Source organism: Protopterus annectens, chromosome 12.part0, assembly GCF_019279795.1.
Source record: "Protopterus annectens isolate FY-2018-M chromosome 12.part0, PAN1.0, whole genome shotgun sequence".
Lineage (NCBI taxonomy): Eukaryota > Metazoa > Chordata > Ceratodontiformes > Protopteridae > Protopterus > Protopterus annectens.
Genome location: NC_056746.1, coordinates 1288691834 through 1288713351, shown reverse-complemented (window position 1 = coordinate 1288713351; position 21518 = coordinate 1288691834). Strand labels below are relative to the sequence as shown.

At 36.1% G+C, this 21518-nt stretch overlaps 1 protein-coding gene across 2 annotated transcripts in view; it reads right to left on the bottom strand.

Moving 5' to 3' along the window:
* Positions 1-21518, bottom strand: part of TTLL9 (tubulin tyrosine ligase like 9) — a 787629-nt gene that overhangs the window by 307617 nt on the left and 458494 nt on the right. Inside the window, exons 8-9 of one of the 2 annotated variants that reach the window (XM_044090338.1) lie at positions 11466-11506; positions 5255-5342 (exon numbers count right to left, since the gene is read on the bottom strand). In XM_044090338.1, coding sequence (XP_043946273.1) covers positions 5255-5342; positions 11466-11506 — 129 coding nt within the window. The remainder of the gene's footprint in view (positions 1-5254; positions 5343-11465; positions 11507-21518) is intronic. The other variant, XM_044090339.1, reaches the window with a different exon arrangement.

Genomic DNA, 21518 nt, shown 5'->3' with positions numbered 1-21518 from the left:
CCTAAAAACCGTACCAGTGGCAATAGCCCTGGAAGAAGTATCAACAGAGCCATACACATGCTGCAAACAATGAGTAGTGACCTGTGCAATAGAATAAACTAAGTTATTTAAAGCAGATTTTTCCTCACAAGAAGAAACTGTAGATAAAACATTCCTCGTATTTTCACAATATGTCAGAATAAACTTTAACATATGACTCTAACAATTTAAAATTCTGAAATTCAAAGCTGCAGAAGTATACACCTTTTTCCCATACCTATTAACAATGTTCCATCCTTATTAGAAAGAGTAGGATTGGAATTAACTAAGTGCTTAGCAGCAGAGGAGTCAACTAAGTCTATACCTGCTGGGTCAGGTTTGGGAATAGTGTAGAAAAACTTTAAAGACTCAGGAACTTTATGCATCCTATCTGCTTTTTTAGGGACAGCTGGCTGACTATCAGGAAAACATGCTATATTACATAATCAAACTTTTAAAAGTTCAAACGTCAAAACACCATATGATCAAACTTTTAAAAGTTCGAAAATGTAATAAAAAAAATAAACCAAATAAAAAACCTACCTGAACAGTTTAAGCAGGGGGGGGCAAGGCCCCCTGCACCCCCACACCACCCACTCTTTAAATATTCCAACTCCGAGATCGCACTACAGTGTAGAAAAGGGAAATCTTCCCATTCCACATTGTACAGAGATCTCCGCTGAAATGTTCGAACTTTTAAAAGTTCGATCATATGGTGTCGACCATATAACATTCAAACTTTTAAGAGTTCGACAACGTGATATAGTCCTCAGGAAAACTGCAGGCAGTAGGACACACATCCTCTAAAGCAGACAGAACAAGATAGGAGGAATGGGTGTAAGTTCTCGAAAATCCTTTTTAACAAATCATAGTGTTTTTTGAGAGACTGAGAAACCTGAATGTTCTCATACTGAAAACACTGGGACATTCTAGCAATAGTCTCTGAGAAAGAGAGATACCCCCCACACACACACACACACAAGAAAAAACAGAAAGTGAGCTCTCCTTTGAGTCTGAATCAGAAATCTGAGGACAAAACTCTGAATCCATCCTTGCATATTTCTGTTCAGATTTGGAATCTTGAATTTCTTCAGGAAAGGAGACATCCCTCTTTCTTTTAATGGAAACTGCTCTCCAAGAAGGATCAATAGCCCAAATCAAACCCTGAGCTAGTCCCAGTAAACTATTCCTATCCAAAGAAAATTGAGGAGTAGATACATGCTTGGTTTTCTGTTTCTTTTTGACAGAACAAATTGGGCCAACAATGTTACTAATGGCAGCCGCTGCTTCTCCAAGGGGTGGGCACAGCATTCTTGCACAACAAGGAAACCTTTTCTGTTCTCTCTTCCAGGAATGACAAGAGTGGCTCTCCATGGCCCACTGAGGGGACCCCAACAGCCACAGAGAATGTGGCCAAACTTAGTCCACAGTGGCTGCAGGTACTATGCCAGAGGGATCCCTAGTAAAAGATGAGTGGTCTGAGGTACAACAAATGGCCACAGCAGAGTCACCCACTTGTGGCTGAGGCAAACTGCTAGCCTGCTGTGGTGGCAATTGCTGTTTGCTTAACTTTTTTTTTTTTGTGGCTGGAAGAAGAACTAAACATGGGAGTGGCAATCTGTTCCACGGTCAAGTCAAAAATGATGCCTCTATCCTGGGGAAAGCAAGCAACAATGCCATTAAATCAACCAGTCCACAAAAGTTATTTATTTTTTGACAGAAAAAAAAGCAAAAAGCAATTTTGAAATACTAAGCCAGTACTACAGTGTTAAAATAAAAACAATTTCTCCACAGAAATTATTTTATCAGTTAGACAACATTACTTTTAAACTGACAGAAATGAGTGCTCCTTTTAAAAGTATGTTACAATCTTGAGACAATCCACTAAAACACAACATTCATATCTTCAAAATAAATTTCCTGCAGAGGAAAGTAATAAAACTTCAGTTAAAAAATAAGAAAATGGAAGCTTTTTCCCCCCAAAGCCAACTTATCTGTCCAGCTAAGGAAAGCACAAGCTGACCATCAATCCTCAAAAGCCTCAGAGGAGCATACTCTTTGGTGGCAGTAAAGTTCAGAAGGGATCTGCACCAAGACTTATCTTTTAGTCATCTCAGTTCAAACTGCGTAACAGCTTGGGTGCGTGGAAGGTGCCCTGAAGCTTTGGAAGCTGGCTGGCTGGCTGTTATACCCTTGACAAGATATAACCCATATAGCTAAGGCTACTGTGGCAGTGATCAATATGAAGAACATAGAAAGTTTCCTGACAACTGATTGAACATGATCAACTGAAAGGTAGAATGTCAATTTGCAAAAAACCTCACAAGAAAGAAGTACAATTTTGTTTGAAATGCTGAAAAACTTTGGAAATACTGAATGTCTCTGTATTCTGAAAGAGAGAGAGTGTGGGTGTATGAATATATACATTAGTAGCATTGTTGGGGATAGAAGCAGGGTTAGGGTTCAGGTAGGGATAAGGAACAGGTTAATGTTATGGTTAGGGATGGAGTAAGAGTTAGGGTTAGGGTTAAAGCTAAGGGTAGTGCAGGGGGTAGTACACTACCTTTACTTTGTTGTGATAATCTTAACCTTAACTCCAGCCCTTACTATAATTCCTAACCCTAACCCTAGCTATACCCCATAACTATAATGCTAATCATAACCCTATCTTTAATACCAACACTAACCAGACAGCTTAGTTTCAGCATTTTTTATGATTGTAGTGTTTGTTTTTGGGTATTTGTTATATTTGGAGCGTGTTTACTGATATTATTTTTCAAGGTAAATGACTTAAATCTATTATCATCCACTCTAGAATTATTACTGATAAGGAGTATTCATTCATATCAGACAGTATAACACTGTTGATTAAGATTATGAACTGCAAACAAGATTCATTCAGTAGTCTTTGCTCCCCTCCACGTGCAAAAAGCAAAGTGTTTTGTTTTTTCAGTCTTTTGGCTTTCAATCTTTTGGGATCGATATTTTTCTGTTCAACCTTTGGACCTAAGAAATTAAACAGGTGAAGAGACCTTTGAAACATCAGGGAAAATGTAATTATTTGAATCTGGGTGACACTGAAGCACTGATGGTACTAGAACATGGCTAGGGAGGGTCTCCAACATAGTCCAGTTCTGGAGTAAGAAACTGTGAGATTTGCACAGTTCACCATTTTTAAGCTTAGCAGGAGGAAAAATATCACCTATTTGAAAATAAGTGACATTTTACTTAATTCTACAACAATATGGTTGAAGTAGTAACAAGCAAAATTAATTAATTAAGAGCAATTAAGAAATTATAATACATTTTATCAAGAATTAAACAACTGATCTGACACGGTACTGGCTGTACTGTTTGATGGTAACTCTGCACTCAGAAGGTTTATAACAGTAGTCTAGTGAGCTAAACTAGAAAAAGATGGTGGAATTATATTTTTAGGCACATTTTTTTCAAGTAAACAAAGAAGGACAGCACAGTACTACAGAGTTGTATGGGTTTGTACCTACAAATATGAAGATTAAAAAACTGGCCTTGTTCCCTGTTAAGCAGAGGATCTTAAGACTGATTAATAAACTAACATCAGTGAAGAATGTCACCCATGCTCTGCCTGGGTAACATCATTTACAGGAAAACAACTTAGGTTTGGGTGAGGATACCGAGAAATGCAAAACACTAACTTATATGAATTGTCTGGACATTTGTCTGCCTCTAACTGTGGTTTATTGTGTTAGGTGATCTGTGCAGCAGCAGGAAACAAAACACCATGTGCCTCTTCCTGGCTGCCACTTACAAAAAAAACTGGTCATTTATTTACTGGCTGTCAAGTATATTTCAAGCCATCACGATGAAGAATCATTAAAGTGCTCACAACAATTTTAGTCTAGCAGTCAATAAAACATTCTAGTGATATGTTTCCTGCTAATTTTTGAACAACCCAATTGATTCAGACATTGAAACTGCTAGGAAGTTTTAATATATTCAGTGAAACAGGACTACATCATATTAACATGAATAACTTATTCAACTGAATCTAATATCTGGTTATTATGAATGTCCCACAGAGATGCAAATCTCCATTTTGTGTGTAAGGTTAGAATTAACAGGTTAGAATCAGAATGCAACACAAGACAACATGTACAGTAAAAATAAGTACACATACATTATAAGAGTTGAAGTAACTTATGCAAAATAAATAAAAAAACAGCTTGTTACGTGTAACATAAAGTCATTCTGGAAACAAATGTGGTTTGTGGCTGATGGGGGTGGGGGGGGTCATTGTAGCACAGGAAGGAACAGGCTTAAGCAGCTGAGGAGCAAGGTGACCAAGAGGAAAAAGAAAATTAAAAAAGAGAGAAAAAAACTGAAGCCATTTCCTAGCCCTGCTTTTTGCTGTTCATATCTTAGACTCAAAATATGCAGTCATTTGCAAAATATACTTGATATGTATCATTGTGTTTACTGGTGCTACTTAAGGTAGCCTCAGTGGTACTTCTGGACAGATGTCAAGAAGATACTACAGACAGCTGCACACAGAAATCTGAAGCCATCAGAAATATGGCTTTCCAATGTAATAACTTATAAAATAACAGTGATCTTAGGATAAAGGCACTAAACCATTTAAAATAAGGTTAAAGAAGGTACCAGGAAAGGGTGGAAAAATTATTATTTAAAAAGGCAGTCACAATAGTAAAATTTTAGGTCTTCTGACTTTAATTTACGAAGATGTATCCAAGTTGCTCTTCCCTTTCCATCTTCATCATTGTATCCTGACTATCATGCTACAGGGGCTTATGAAGAGCAATCAATGAATACCATGTCAGTCATGTGTGAAGACATTGTTAGTGACATCACAGTACCAATGACAGAAAGAAAGAAAATCTAATGGCAATTGCAAGGTGGGGTGCCGTTTCACTATGACAGTATCCCATCACAACTTTATAATATGCAAATAAAATTTACAAACAAATCTGGATTTAAATGCTCTAACATAGAAGGATTAAACATTCAAACATATTCTTAACTTCTATTTTTGCTTGTTCTTCTACCCATTTAAAAGTAGCAAAGAATATGCATGCAATGTTTCTAAACTGTGATTTGAGTTGTCATAAATGCTACCATTTTACTTATTTAATGCTACACTTCACAATCTCTAAATAACAGCAGAATGTTACAAAGTTAATTTGTTGAGTTAACTGCATCCTACATGTGTATATAATATACAGAAAACAAAGGATACACTGATCATCGATACTGTTCAGCGTAAAGCGAGTGTTTGAAAACCGTGCAAATCCATCTCTATACAGCCAGGCTTTCAGAGGGACATACTAAAGGAAGAATATAAACTTACTATAAATGCTTAAACATGCAAAAATCAGAGATAGTACAGCTGTGCAAGGAACTCACCATAACTCATCGTAAATGCAGATCTTTGAGAAAGGCCTCTAGCAGAAGATGGCACAATGACAACAAAAAACTTTTTTTTTTCTTTGTGGTTCTTCAAATGCTTTTTCCATAGCTGGCACTGGGACCTCAATTGATTAAGATTAGATGACATTTAACTGCACACTGTAAAAGGGGTAAATGGGATATATCTCAGGATCTCTCTTATTGTCTTTCCATTTGGTCCTCTGCCTGATAACTAGATTTAAGAATACAGATGTGATGACTTTGGGCATATACCTAGGATTAGTAAAAATGAAACCATGTTCTTACTGAAATAAGTGTGGGGTGAATTTTGTATCAGTCCTTGCAATTCATACATGTGTCTGCCAAATGAAGCTTTAGCTGTACGGGTTATATTCTGCTAAGGATATAACAGCTGGCCAGCTTCCAAAGCTCTCAGGGCACTTTCCATGTGCCCAAACCCTTAGTCAGCACAAGCCCTGTCGTACACCTGGAGAAGGAAACAAAAGTTATGTACTTACCATAATGATAGATCTGTGTTGTCTGTTTCTGTCCTTCCTCAACTGATGGATCTCGGATACCACCTTGAATCCAACTTCAGCCACTTTTCCCAGACTTAGGATTCATACCTCAGGCTCCTCCCCTACCCATAATCCCCTCTTGTCCCCAACATTACCCCAGATAAAGTTAGCTGGTAATTCCATTAAAAAAAAAAAAAAAAAATATATATATATATATATATATATATATATATATATATATAAAAACAGAGAGACAGTAAGCATATATAAAATCTGTATTATTACAGATAAAATGGCATAAAACCACATGACAGACTGGAAAAGTCTGCTCTGGAGCTGCAAGATAGGAAATTCTGTCCAAATGCAAGCCTTACAGTCATCCCAGAAGCCAAAAGGAAAAATGAAATGGAATGGGGAAGGAGGGAGGAAAGTTGAGGAAGAGTGGAAATAGACAAGACGGATCTATCATTATGGAAAGTATATAACTTTCATATCTGATGCTGTCTTTTTTGTCCATTCCTCAACTGATGGGACAAAGTCCTCAGCTACTTAGCTCTAAGAGTGGTCTCCTAGAAGGATGTTCTGGAAGACAGCAGAACTGAAAGATGCCCTACCTTTGGAAAACAAATCCAATTTGTAAAGGGAAATGAAAGTGTGAACATTAGACCAGGTGGCAGCATTAAATGTCATCAGTTGAGGCCCTAGAAAAGAAGGCTGAAGAAGTGGAAGCAGATCTTGTTGAGTGTGTTTTGGTGATTTAAATAAAGCCAAATCTTTCTGCTTATAAACACAAGAGATACAGCCACTTAACTATCTAGCCAAGGTAACATTTGAAACTCCAGAAAATCACATCTGTACTCAGTGAGCAACAAACAAGATCTGAAGTAATGTTGAGGACAGGAGGGCATTATAGGTAGTGGGAGGAGTCTGAGCTACATATCCTAAGTCTGGAAAAAAGTTGGATCCAAGGTCGGATTCTAGACCCATCAGTTGAGTAATGGACAGAAAAGACAACATCAGGTTCTAGTTTATAGCACTTAGTAAAAGTATGTACAAAGGACCAAGTTGCAGTTTCTAGAATAGTTCTAGAATCCAACCATTTCCAAAAAAAAAAAAAAAACAGAGATGAAGCCAATGCCTGGTAGAATGACTCTTGACCCTGCCTGGAATTGTCTTATGGAAGGTATAACAAAGTGCAATAGCATAGGACAACCACTTGGAAACAGTCTGCTTTGACACATGTCCTTTTTTCTTAACTTCAGAAAAAATGAACAGATCACAATTCCTGAAAGATTTTGCTCTGTCAGGGTAATACTTGAGTTGTCTGAGGACATCCAAGGTAAGAAGGAGCCTTCCTCATTTTTAAGTCCTGGAAAGAAGACAGAGAGATGTGCAGTTTGGCTCAAACTAAATTTAAATACCACTTTAGGCATAAATGAAGGATTAGGGAAACTGTATCTTTGTAGAAAATGAGATAAGGTTGTCCCATCATAAGGTTTGCAGCTCAGATACTCTTCTTTTGGGTCTATATTACGTTATCGAAAAACGTGTTCATCGAACACTTCTTCGCTGACCAATAAACAGCGAAAACACAAATCTCTGAATGGTCACTTCTACAGGGAAAAAAATTGCTTGGCCAAACAAAAACAAAACAAACTTTCAAACCCTACAAAGTGGTGGGCTTCACTCCCCACAACTCCGATGTGGGGGGCTGGGCACCCCACATCCCCCCCCAACTAAATATACCAACTTTGAGATCGTACTACAGTGGAGAAAAGGGCAAATTCCCGACAATAGCCAAGCATTTTTTTTCCCCTGGGAAAAATTTGCTGAAGCAACCATTCCAAGATTTGTGTTTTCGCTGATTATTGGTTGGGGAAGACATTTTTCGATAATGTAATACAGACCCATTCTTGCAGAGGTTTGAACAATAAGTAAAACTGTTTTCCATTTAAGATCCTCAAGTCAGACTGATACACTGGTTCAAATGGAACATGAGTTAATTTTTTTAACACAAAATGTAGCTCCCATGGAGGAGTTGCCTATTTCCTAGGAGGCTTGGTATGCAACAACCCTTTCAAAAATATTTTCACATGAGATAATATTGATGAAGAAGGATCCATGGGCAGACATGCATGAAAAGGCCAACAAATGAAACTTGATGGAAGACCAATAATATTAAAACAAAGAACCATTAGCCCTTAATAGGTGCAGGATTTTTTCTTGGCAGTGATTAGAAAACCTTTTCCATGTACTAATATATGATTTCCTAGTAGTAGGTTTTCTTGCCTCTTTTAATGCCTGTATATCTTCAGGAAAAAAGTGCCTAAAAGGCATTAAGATTCTTTCGTCCAGGCAGTCAACTGCAGTTTTTTTGGTGGTGGGATGTATCAAACACCCCTTTTCTTGTGTGAGTAGATCCAGTCTGTAACGAAGCTTGTAGTAATTGCCCTTGGCCATTTCCAAAAGAAGGTTGAGCCACTGTTGCCTGGACCAAAAGGAAGTCACCATAATGATATTTGGAAAGTCCTTCTGAATCTTCATAACACACAAAACACCACTCAGATGAAAACCAATAACCAAATGCAGAGACCAAGTGAAAGTCAAAAACAGCAAATTAAATTATAAAATAAAGATACATTTTCGCAACTCAGTGTCAATATTCAATTAGATAATTGTTAATTGGTTGATTATTTCAGTATATTAAGGTTGGTATACTATAGTGTATTTGTTCTGAAGAAGTCCTGTGCACTTTTGGGATGAAAGTGCTTAACCTTTGGATTCTGTACTACTGGTTTTATTGAATTTGTAACCAATAAATGCAGATGGCTTGCTGTTTTTGACTTTCACTTGGTCTCTACAACTTCATAATAACCCCTGGATATTAATGGAAGGGGTGAAAAAGCATATTTGTTTTATAGGTCTTCTTTCATGGAGTCCTGGAGCAGAATTTTGCCAAATGATTGGTATGAATGGAGACAAAAAGATCTATTTGAAGTGTTCCCCACAGTTAGATCAATTCTTGGAAGACCCCCAGATTCAAGGTCTGTCCTGGTCCTGCTAAGCTTGTCTGCCACACACTTCTGCTCAGACGGTATGGAAGACACGTGTAAAGTGAGATTGTGATGAAAAGCTATATCTCAGGCTACTATGGCAAGTCTGCACACAGGGTAATAATTTGGTTCCCCTTTACCTGTTTAAGTACCCCATCACTGTTGGGTTGTCTGTAGGCACTTGTAACTTGTAGAGGTCATAAAGACCACAGATGATTCAGAGAGTTGAAAGCATTTGTAAATGCCAATACCTCTTTTACATTTACGTTCATATGGTTTGGTCTGGTCCTTTCTTTTTGACCCCCCAATTCCTTTTCTAATATTTTCTTACCATTAGCTTGCTTGGTTCATTATTTTTGTTTTGTAAAGAAGGCTATAGCATTAAATTCCTTGGCAAACCTGAATATGGTAGGCTGAACAATCTAAGAGATTCCATGAATCAGTTTTCTATTCTCATCATACCTTTTAAGGACCTCTGCAGCAGGTGGTCCAAAAACTAATCCTATATCTATGAGAGAATTCAAAATTTCATTTTTGACATCTGAGAGGTTTTGAGAATGCAACCAAGCAAACCTCCTCCTAACAGTTCCAGTGTAGCAACCCTGGAAGTGTTATCAGCAGAAACATAAGCACATTTCAAATAGTGAGTAGCCACTTAAGACAGAAGCACTCAAACTCCACATAGCAGATTTTTCCTCAGGAGGGGAAGGAGATGTAACAACATCTAGTCTCAAATGTGGCAAGTATAAACTTTAACATACTGACAGTCGAGAATTCTATAAACAAGTGCTGTAGAAGAATATACTTTTTCCCAAATTTATCAAAAGCTTACTCATCCTTGTCAGAAGGAGAGGGATTAGAATTACCCATATGTTTATTAACAATGGATTCACTAAAGCAATAGCTACTGTGTCTGAGCTGAGATGAGTGTATAAAAACTTATAACACTGTGGAACTTTATACAACCTATCTGCTCTTTTGGGGGCAGTAGGCTGGCTGTTGGGGAAGTTTTAATCTGTGACAAGAACATCTTCCAATGATGAAAGAACAGGAGGAAATTGTATAGGTCCTGGAAATTTCAGTTGTAATAAATCCTAATACATTTTCAGCTATTGGAATGTCATTATGTTCCCACTGAAACAACTGATTCATTCCGAAAATACTTCTGGAGAAAAATAATCCTTCAAAGGGGCTGACAAAGCCACACTCTTGTCAGAATCTGAAACATAAATCTCAGGAGACAAAACAGAATCCTTCCTTTTATACTCATTTTGTGGTTCAAAAATATGAACCTCTTCAGAAGACGAAGAATCTCTTTTCTGTTTACCAGAAACAGCTAAACTGGAGGGGTCAAGAGCCTGAAATAAGCCCTGAGCTAAGCCCAATAAATCACTCCTGTCCAAAGTTACTATGACAGAAGAGAAATATGTCTAAGTTTTTCTTTCTTTTTGAAAGAAATTTCTGAAAGAAACAGAGTCACTTTTGCCAGGAAAACTACCATATGGTTAGACATAGCATTCTGGCTAGGTAAAGTAGCATTCATTTCCTTCTCCCAGGACCAACAAGAGTGGCTCTCTCTTGCCTGCCAAGGGCACCATAATAGCTACAGAGGTACCCCCTGTCTCATGGTGGCTGTAAGGACTACATTAGAGGGAGCCAGAGAAATAGATGAATGGTCTGTGGAAATAGTAATCACCAAAACAGTCACCCATCTGCAGAGTGAAACAAATTGCTATAATAACTGTGGTCTTGCAGTAACGTAAAGCAAAAGCAAAGTATGTTCAGGCACTGGTAACTTCAGTGAAAGAGGGTTGGGAGATTATGAGCAGCAAGTTAGCTGTCAATCACATGTAGGATAGCTCAATAAGACTTATTTTCTACACATTCAAGTGTTTCATAGATGCAGCTCAAGGCTACCTTCTCTTTTTATTTAACTTAAGTTTATGCAGAGATTTCTTGAGATCACTTTATGACCTGTTGTGACATATAAAATTATTAATAAAGTAGGGGATATTCCGAATTCAGGGTTATGTGGTTTCTTGATTTCTGTTGTGGAATTGAACATATATCGCTGACTTTTGTTTTTTGGAAATTTAGGATATGAAATTTTAAAGGAAGGTTTTATGAAGCAAGATCAAAACTACCTTTTCATAATGCTGTCTAACAGCACCATATCAGATAAGCAGAAAAATGCTTTCCTTTGGAATTTTAGCTTCTATAGCAATCTTTTAGCAAAAATAGTATATAGTCATGCATTACTATAGCTTCCATATGGGCCACATGAAAGGCAGTCAAAAGATTACCAGTGACAATGATATTACAGATGGGTTGAAAACATCTACTCATGTGACACATTTACTCCTCTCAGGACCTCAGCTACATTACAGTATTTTGCTTTGTACAGCACTTGTACAGTTTTGTCAAGAAATATCATTCTATAACATTAATGTTGGTAAACTGTCATACTTACTGACGTCACAAGCACATAAACTCTCAAGTCAAACTTTCTACCTGCAAATAAAAACATAAAAAATGAATCTTTTATATGAAAAATATTTATTAACATGATTTTCAAAGCAAACATTTTAATTTAAAAGGCTACCTAAGACAGGCTGTGTCAGTAGTGCAACAGGTAACACACTCACCTTTGGTGCAGAAGGCTGCGGGTTCTATTCCCGCATTAGGTGGATTGAATACTTACACTGCAGTGCAGCACAAGGCGGGGTGCTGCACTCTTAAGTGTGCTGCCCTTTGGATGAGACATTAAATAAGACCCCATCTATTTGAGTTTGTGGTATTTCAGGTGAAAGTAAAATAACCCATGGCATCTATCAAAAAGAGTAGGGTCCTTCAATTCTATACAAAAAACTCTTATTTACAACATATTTACAAATATTTATAAATGTACAAATATATAGATATACAAATATATTTTACACATATTCAAAATTTTCCTTACTATCATACTAAATCTTTATCCCTATTAGTCCTCCACTCCTTTTCCATAACCACCATCTGATTCTGCTTAGTACTGTTGCTAAAATCTATTTACTATTAAACATAATTTTATTTATTCTTTCATTCCATATAATCCATATGACTTAAAATAATTTTATCTATTCTTTTAACATATTCTTTACTTCTATTTTTTTATAATATCCATATTTAATCATGTAAATGTTTATTTTATCCACTTTTTACATCTTCAAAAAAAAATCTTTACATAGTTTTCCCCATAACTTTTTTACTCTTTTACATTTCAAAAGCATGTTCAGTAGCTTCTTGTTGACAATGTAAACACATTCTATCACTTTTCTTTCTGCATGCCATATTTTGTTTTACTGATAATTTATATATTGCCAATCTGAAAAAAATAAACTCTTGACATTCTACTTTCTTATTACACCATTTGCTTCTTATTTTTATAGCTTTAATTTTTTTCATCTGTTAGATTTTCTCAGGGTTTTACACAGTAATGGTTATCATTATATTCTTATACCGTACTTTTCTTTCTTTTTCTATTATCATCAATATTTATATTCCACAAAAAATATTTTTTCTTGGTAACATTTTATTTCTTCAGTTATACACTGTTTCTCTCTTTTGCTCCTTTTTACCATACTCCAAAATTTATCATATTTATATTGTCTTACTACTAATCTATCATCATTTTCATTTATCTATATTAACAGTTTGTACAATGTTTATGAAGCAGTGGGTTAATTAGCTTTAAACATCCTTCCTATTTATTTACATCCAAAACTCCTCTTTTTACTGGGTTTAATATAGAACCCAATATAAAGGAAAAAAAAAGTATCTAGAATAATACATTTTCAAATACAGTTGACAACATAAATACACTTGCTAAATATGATATGTTTTCCATCAGTACTACATTTATCAAATAAGTCTTTTCTTCTGAATAATTTATGTTCTTCAAAAAATACAAGTTTGTTTCATTTGTTCTATTGGTTTTCCAAATGATTCTACTTGTATCTTTAGTCCCAAATTTTACACCCACCACAGAAATTTAATTCACTGTAAAACATATATCCCATATCTTTACTACATCACCTAAACCTTTACTTTTCTCTTTATTTAAAGCCAACCCTATTCCTCTAGACACTCATTTATGCAAATTATTATTTCGTTTATACACATTTTGTTTTTTGCAATTATAATGTCATCTGCATATGTTAACAGGACTGGAATTCTTAACCATTCACATGTTATATAGACAGGCTCCTTCATTCTGTAATTTATTTCACAAAGTGTCAAGTTCATAACTAATGCAAGAAGTATATACAACTCAGAAGTATATACAACTCATTGACCATCCCTGTCTAACCCCACTCTTCATATGCACCTCCTAGTGTAACCAGCCATTTACAAGTATTTTTACTTTATTATTACTATGCACTGGTGTAAATAATTTCCTAACTTTCTCACTTATATTCATTCATTACTATCCATAAGCTTTCATGTCCAGTTGTATCAAATGCCTTATTAAAGCCCAATATCATGATTATCACATTTTCTTTTCGATTCATAATATCATCCACAATTTCTCTATCATTAATTTTGACAACCCATCCCCTTTACACTATATATATTATCTTCCATAATACTTTCCATTTTAGTTTCATATCTCTTTTGTTTTATTTTTCATAAAGATCTTATAATCATTATTAGTCAAAACTATCAGTCTCTGGTTTTAATTGTCTTCTATCTTCCTTCTTCCATAGGAATTAAGTATTTACTACATAATTCTTTATACATCAAGCCTTCATTTAACCGTTCATTCAAAATCATTAAAAATGTTCTCTTTCTCAGTCCCTTAAATAGTTATACATTTCATACCCTATTCCATCTGGCCTGAAGCCAACTCTTTATTTACTGGTCGCAATACTTTATCTAGCTCATATAAAGAAATATCCTTTTCCAACTCCTTATTCTTTTTTCTGTTAACTTTTTTACTACCTTATTTTTTCTTTAAACATTTCTTGTACATATTGTATTACACTATTCACAATCTTTTCCCAAGTTCTTTCTATTTCTCTTTTTACATTTATTTTCCTAATTAAACTACCATTTCCTTTACAAATCTGCTTAAGTAACTCAATACATCTTCTTTTACCTTGTAAAATATCTTTGCTTAAATAACAATTATTGTATTTTTTCTTAATTTCTTCCATATATTTTTTTTCTGTCACAGTACTATCTTTATTTTCTAAATCTTCCAATGCATCATTAGATTTACTTTTTCTTTCTCTACTTTTTTCACATATTGCCACTGTAAAAAAAACATTTTTTTTATATTTTTCCATAAATATCATCCACCATTCTGACCAATTTTTATAAAATGTTCTCATAGTAATATGACCTTTCCATAACTGTATTGTTACTCTCTTTCATTCTTCATTCCATGCTTTCTCATCTGTCCTTTTTATATATTCCTTGTTTTCCTTGATCTCTAGCCATATTGCAAGATGATCAGAAAATCCTGTTTCATCTACCTCCCCTTCTCCTATAACTAAACCAGCTGATACTATAAAATAGTCTATTTCACTTCTATACATACCTCTTTTGTAAGTCCATGAATTTTTCTCCCAAAGTTTTAATTTACCACATCCTATAACTTCTAACATTTTTCTTATATTATTTCCTTTCTTTATACGCTTGCCTCTTAAATCACAATTAAAGTATCCTGTTATTACATTCACATTTAGGACCACATAGCATAAAATCTAAAGAAATAAGCCTTCCCTTTCTTTACAATTAGTATAACCATATAATGTTAGAATTCTATAAACTTGTTCTTTCTATTTTAAGTCTACAAATGGTTAACCTTCTCATTTTTGATAAAGTTGCATCTAATATCTTTACTGTATTTTTACAGAATATAGCTATTCCTCCTCATAGTTTCACTGTTTGTAATCTTTCCTCAGTTGTTAAAAATCTTGTCTCTTCTAATTTAATTGCACCTACATCACACACATTACGTCATCATCATCATCAGACCCCTTTTCCCATTTTTTTCTACATGGGGTCAGGGTATCATGTTAACTGTTGCCAACTCTCTCAATTCAGTGCCACACTCCTGCCTTCTTAAACACTCATGGCTGATTGTCGCAGATCTTCTTTCACTTAATCCAGCTACCTCTTTGCTGGACATCCTCACTTCCTCTTACCTTCTTCCTGTCTGTCCCAAGTTCTCCTCACCAGATTGTCTTCTGCTTTTCTGCATGTGTCCAAACCACAGTAATCTGTACGCTTTGATCTTTTCTGCAATTGGAGCTACTTTGGTTTCTGCTCTTATGTCCTCATTTCTTCATCTGCCCCACAGTGTACATCCTACTATCCTTCTCAGGCACTTCATTTCCATCACTTCTAGCTTAATCAACTGTTCTGCCTTTACTCGCCAGGTTTCTGTACCATATAGTAGTACTGGTCAAACCATACTTTTCAGCTTCTTTGGCATTCTTCTGTCATAGACTACACCTCACACTCTATACCAGCTGGGTGCAGCCCCTCTGATTCTAGCTTTGACCTCTTCATTCAGACTTCCCTTCTCTTCAACCACCCCTCCCAGATACTTGAAACTATTTACATGTTCCACTATCTTTCCTTCTATCTCTATTCTCAGCTTCTTCTGATTTCCCCAGTTTGTTGCCATTACCACTGTTATCTGTGCTTAGTTTCATCCCAAGTGCCTTAAGTTTTGCATTCCATTCTTTTATCCTTTTCTGAAGATCTAGCTCAGAGTCTGCCTATAATGTCACATCATCTGCATATAGCAACTTTGTTGATCTGTTCCCTCTGACCTGTTTGCTAATGTAGTCCATCACCAGTATGAACAGCAGTGGGCTCAGACGTGACCCCAGGTGTATACCCACTCCCACTGGGAAAATCTCTGTGAGGCCGAACCCTGTTCATACTTGAGTCATTGGGTCCTTATACATAGCCTACAGTAATTCTACCAATGTTTCTGGGACTTCAAACCACTGCAGTACTGCGCAGATAGGCTTTCTTGGAGCCTTGTCACATGCTTTCTCCAAGTCTAGGAATACCCAGTTGGGCTCTCTCCTCATCTCTGGCTTCTTCTCAAGTATCTGTCTCACTGCAAACATCAGGTCAATTGTGCGGCATCCCGATCTGAATCTGAACTGCTCATCTCCCATCTTACATTCTACTACTCTGCGTATCCATTTATCAGTCACCCTCTACAGAAATTTCATGCAATGTGATAGGAGTTTGATACCTCTGCACTGCCCAAAGTTGTGGATGTCCGCTTTGTTCTTGCACACTGGCATGAGTATGCTTATTCTCCAGTCATCTGGGATACGCTCCACATTGCTATTAGTACCCTCAGGAGCCATTTGTCAACTATCTCACCCAGCATCTTTATCATATCTGCTATGACCTCATATGAGCCTTCTGCTTTCCCTGACTTAATTTTCCTTAGTGCTGTTCTTACTTCTTCTAGGGTAAACGCCTTCACTTCTCTCATTGTAGGCTGTTTCTGGGGCAGTACAGCTTCTATAGGGTTTTCTTCATCCAGAAGCTGCTGGAAATACTCCTTCCATCTGCGAGGTTGCTGTTGGCATCCCTTATGAAGGGAGTCTATCTTCTTTATCTTTCTGTTTTGCCTTGCAACTTTATATAGTTTCTTTGTGCCACTTACTTAGCCAATTTCCAAAAGTTGGTAGGGTGCCTCCGATGCCCTATTCTTTGCTATTGCAACCTCTTTGTTAGCTTCTTTGTTAGCCAACCAGTAGTCCTTCCTAGCCTGGTCAATTTTTTCTATCTCCCACTTCTTCCTGGACTCCTTCTTTCTTTTGATGAATTTCTGGACTTCTGCATTCCACCACCAGCTTTCCTTATGTACCTTATTTCCATACCTGGCTCAGCCACATATCTTTTCTGTAGTCCTAACACATGCTTTTTAGGTGCTGCCATTCTTGTTCAATTCCACCTATTTCCTCCTCCTCTTGGGGTGATAGAGCCCTGAGTAATTCCTTGAACTTTTGTACTTTCTCTGGAGTCACCTTGCATGTCTTCAGCCTGGCCTCTGTTGACCTTAGAGCCTTCTCTCACCACTGCTTGCAGCTGATTGTGGCAACTAGTGGTTTATGCTGTGGGCCAACTATTTCACTTGGGATGACTTTGCAATCATGGATTCTACCCCAATGCTTTTTCCTTAGTAGGAGGAAGTCTACCTGAGTTGCATGTTTGCTACTCTTGTATGTGAGCTTATGACTGTCTCCCTTTCTGAACCAAGTGTTGGCTACTATCAAGCCATTTGCCAGACAGAAGTCTAGAATAGCTTCTCCTTCTTTATTCCTCTTACCCCATCCATGTGTACCAAGACAGTCTTCATATCCTGTTCTGTCTGTCCCAATATGTGCATTCAAGTCACCCATTATCAAAACCAATTCATGTTGTCCTGCTTTATCTAGTAGGTCCTGCAACTGCTGTCTGAATGCACTCTTTTCCTCACTATCATAACCCTGCTGTGGGGCATAGGCTGATATTATGAATAGTGCCCTATCATTACACTGGAGTCTGATTGCCATGAGTTGGTCATTAATTCTGATGAAATCCCTCACTGCCATCTGAAGCCTCTCTCTCAAGACAATTCCTACACTATTTTTAGCCTGTCCCCCTCCTGAGTAGTAGTATCTGGATCTCAAGTCAAGTGCCTTTGCTGCACTGCCCTTCCATCTCATCTCTTGGATACACAGGATGTTCAACCTCCTCTGTATCATCATGTCATCCACTTCCAAGCTGCATCCTGTCAGTGAACCTACATTAAGCGTAGCAATTCTCAGTTCATGTTTGGCAGGTTGGTTGGTTTTACGTCCAGCTTTCACTCAACAGAGTTATCCCAAAGAGTGGGCAACTAGATGCTGGCCAGCCAGTAGCTTATTGGCCCAGGCTGCTGGGCTTTATGGTGGGCACACACTAGCCAATAGGGGCACATATACCCCCTCCCACCACTAGCAAGGATCCCTGGCATAGGTCAGAGTAGGCCGGGTCCTCAACCCACTTATCACCGGTAACTACCCATGACCATTTTGGCAACATTGGTAAACATGTCCAAATCACCTAGAGCCATATTTTAATACCATCAAGTGGCTAGCCCTGCCACGGTGTGCAGTCTGTGATTCGTGTTCTCTTATCTTAAGGATACTGCGCACCACAGTAGACCTCCAAAATGGTTGGTCTGTACAACTCTTCCCCCTATAGGGCACCATGCAGAGTCTGTGATGCTGCCCACAGCTCCATTCATTGGTGCGTTTGAGATGGAAACACTCAACATGTTTTTCGGATATGAGAGAAACTCCACAGAAACACAGGGAGAACGTGCAAACTCCAAGCATTGGTCGGAGGTCGGGATTGAACCTTGTACCTTATGCATGGGAGGGAAGACCTTAACCATTATGCCATCTGGTCATAACATATTACATCACTTCAAAATTCCTATTATTCTTACTATAGTCTTAATAGTATGCACTTTATCATTTTAATTTTTCCATTTTTCTTAGATTCATGGTTTCAATGGTTCATAGCTAATTACTAGGCTAGCTGCCTTAATGGGCTGTTCCAATGCCTAGACAATTTCCCCTGCTAAAGGTGAGAATCAAACACTGTAACTTGTGTCTGTGAGTCAAACACCTTAACTATTATACCAACTCCCAGCCATTAGCTGTATATATATTCTTTTTCAGACATCTCCTTTCTTTCTTTTTTTTTTTCGTTTGCACTTGGCCTTTTAAATTTTCTTTTTTTGTCTTTTACCCTTTTACCAATAGTTGTTTTCTTTTACTATCTCCAAATTTGTCTGTTTTATCACTTATTTCAGAGACATCTTTTATGTCCTCTTTATTTTTCTCATCTAATTTTTCTTCTATTTCTACTTATAAACTTTTTTCTTTGTTCATTTTCCTGTCTTTCTTTTTCCTTTTCCTTACGCTCATTTTCATTTTTACAATCCTTCCATAAACGTCCAGTTTTATTACATTCATAACATTTCAGTTCACATTTTTTGCATCATGATCCATGTCTCCACAAATATAACATTTTCTTTTATCACAATTACCTACCCAATGCCCTTCTTTTCCACACACATACACACACAGAAAAAAAAACAAAAAAGGGTTGTCACCAGTAATTTACAACACCCCTATTCTCCTTCACATTTATCATGCTTAGTATATGTATAATTTTTTTTCTATTTTTAACACAATATTACAATCCCATCCACCAATCCATAAACCCCTTTTATTGAAAACTTTTCTAATATCCAGTACTTTTTTACATAAAGCTTTCAAATGTCCTAGCAAAGTCTTTCTTTCCACCTGTGTTCGATAATTTCCTTTTTTTGTTTCCATTAAATGCTTTTATTACTTAAGATTAAATGGGCTATAGTCTTGTTTTTTTATTTTCTTCAAGAAAAATTTCCATTGAAAAAAAACAGTCTCAAATATAGTGTCACAAAATGTGTTTGTTAATAAGAATAAATACTCTTATTTCATGTGCTTTTACACCAAAAGGAACTATTAAATTGCCCCAGACTTCATACCTGTCCATTTCTTTGTCTTCTTTACTTTAAATCCTTACCATGTATTTCCATTTTTCATTTCTATTTCTTCTGCCTTTTTCTTTTTTACTTCTCCCCTTTTGCCTTCTTTTACTTTCTCTGCATATGTTTTCTTTTCTATCTCATCACTATTCTTCAGAATTGTCTCTGCGTTCTCTTTTTGTATTTTCTCCATAATGCCCCCCTCCCCGGAAGCATCTCCTTAATTTTCTACCTCATTCTGGATCACCATTTCTTTAAGTAAATCATCATGCAACCCAAATGGAGGGCTGTAATTATACATCCATCATTTTCTGACTCATCTCCATCAAATAGATTTCTTTGAAACATCTCCTCAGATTCCGTTATGCATTCTCTGGTTCTCAATATTGGCTTTCTCCTCCAGTATTTTCAACACTCTGTTATCTCCTACTCTCTCCATCTGCCTCCCTGTTTTTTCCAGACCACCTCTGCATCTAGAATGGAAGCATGAAGTGGTCATGCAAAATGGGTCCTACTCGCAACAATGATGAGTAGGGTTTTTTATTGATACATACATTACATATTATTTACATATTTACATTATTTACAAATCTTCATATATTACAAACTTCAATTTAAGTATTCCCCCCCACTCTTTTATCCACAACCAAAGCATTACTTTCTCCAGAATCTTTGTCAAAGTATATTTTTCATTGTATTTGATTTCATTTAGTCTCTTGTTCCACATAGTCCATGAAACATAAAATATTACTCTGTCCATTTTCATCACTTCTTCCTATTTTTGTGCACCATAATAACCAAATTCTAATATGCCCATATCTATTTGCTCAAATTTTAACAAACATTTTACTCTATTAAGTTTACATATTTCTTTCCACAAATTATTAACTCTTTCACATTTCAAAAATAGAGCCTCAGTATTCTCAAACTTTCCATATTTATTACATATTCTATCTTGCTTTTTCTTTTATGACATATTTGCCTTAACTGGCAATTTTCTAAAAGACAAGCTCCATAAAAAAATCATTACATTCTTTAATCATTTTATAGTTACTATATCCCATCATTATGTTTTTTTCTTATCTATTTCTAAATCTTTCCATGGATCAATGCAATAAAATACTTTCATAATATTAAAGTACCATTCCTTTCTATTTTTTCACATATATTGTTTTTATTTTCCATAACACAATTTTGTTTTGGTGTTCTTTCATTTCTTCATTCACAATGCTTTTACTTCTTTTTTTAACTTCCATTCCTTCCCACAGTTCTTTATATTTATAATATAGTAGCATTTCTATCATGTTTTTATTTTCCTTCATAATTCCTTTTAATACCTTATATAAAATTAAAGATGCTGCATGTACTAAACCCAAGTCTCCTTGTTATAATCATCACTGATTCCTTCTCATACTTAATAGGAATCATATATATGTTAGCAACGTAAGCAGTTTTTCCTATTACCATGGTGTCCAACAAATGTGCTTTTTCTCTATAAGAAAATCTATACGATTTCCAATAAACAGTCATATCCTTTACTTATTTGAGTATATTACCCCATTGCTGTTGTCTGCATCCATTCCTTCCAAATATTATTCCTAATATATATCCATATATTTTTTTATTGAACTCACTACCTCCTATCATACCTTTAAAACCAAATCCTTTAATTTTCTCTTTATTTATACTTAAACCATTTTTTTTAAATTTATACTTAACTTTTCATTTACATCTTCCATCCATATTTTATTTTTAACAATCAGTACAATATCATCCACATAATTATACATTATTGGCAATTGTGCTTCCTTCATCATTTTGCATCCAAATGCTACTTGACATTTTCTTAATTTCCTTCGCTATTACATTCATAACTAATGAGAAAATTATACTATTAGCTGGGTAGCCCTGTTTTACTCCACATTCTATTTTTATTTC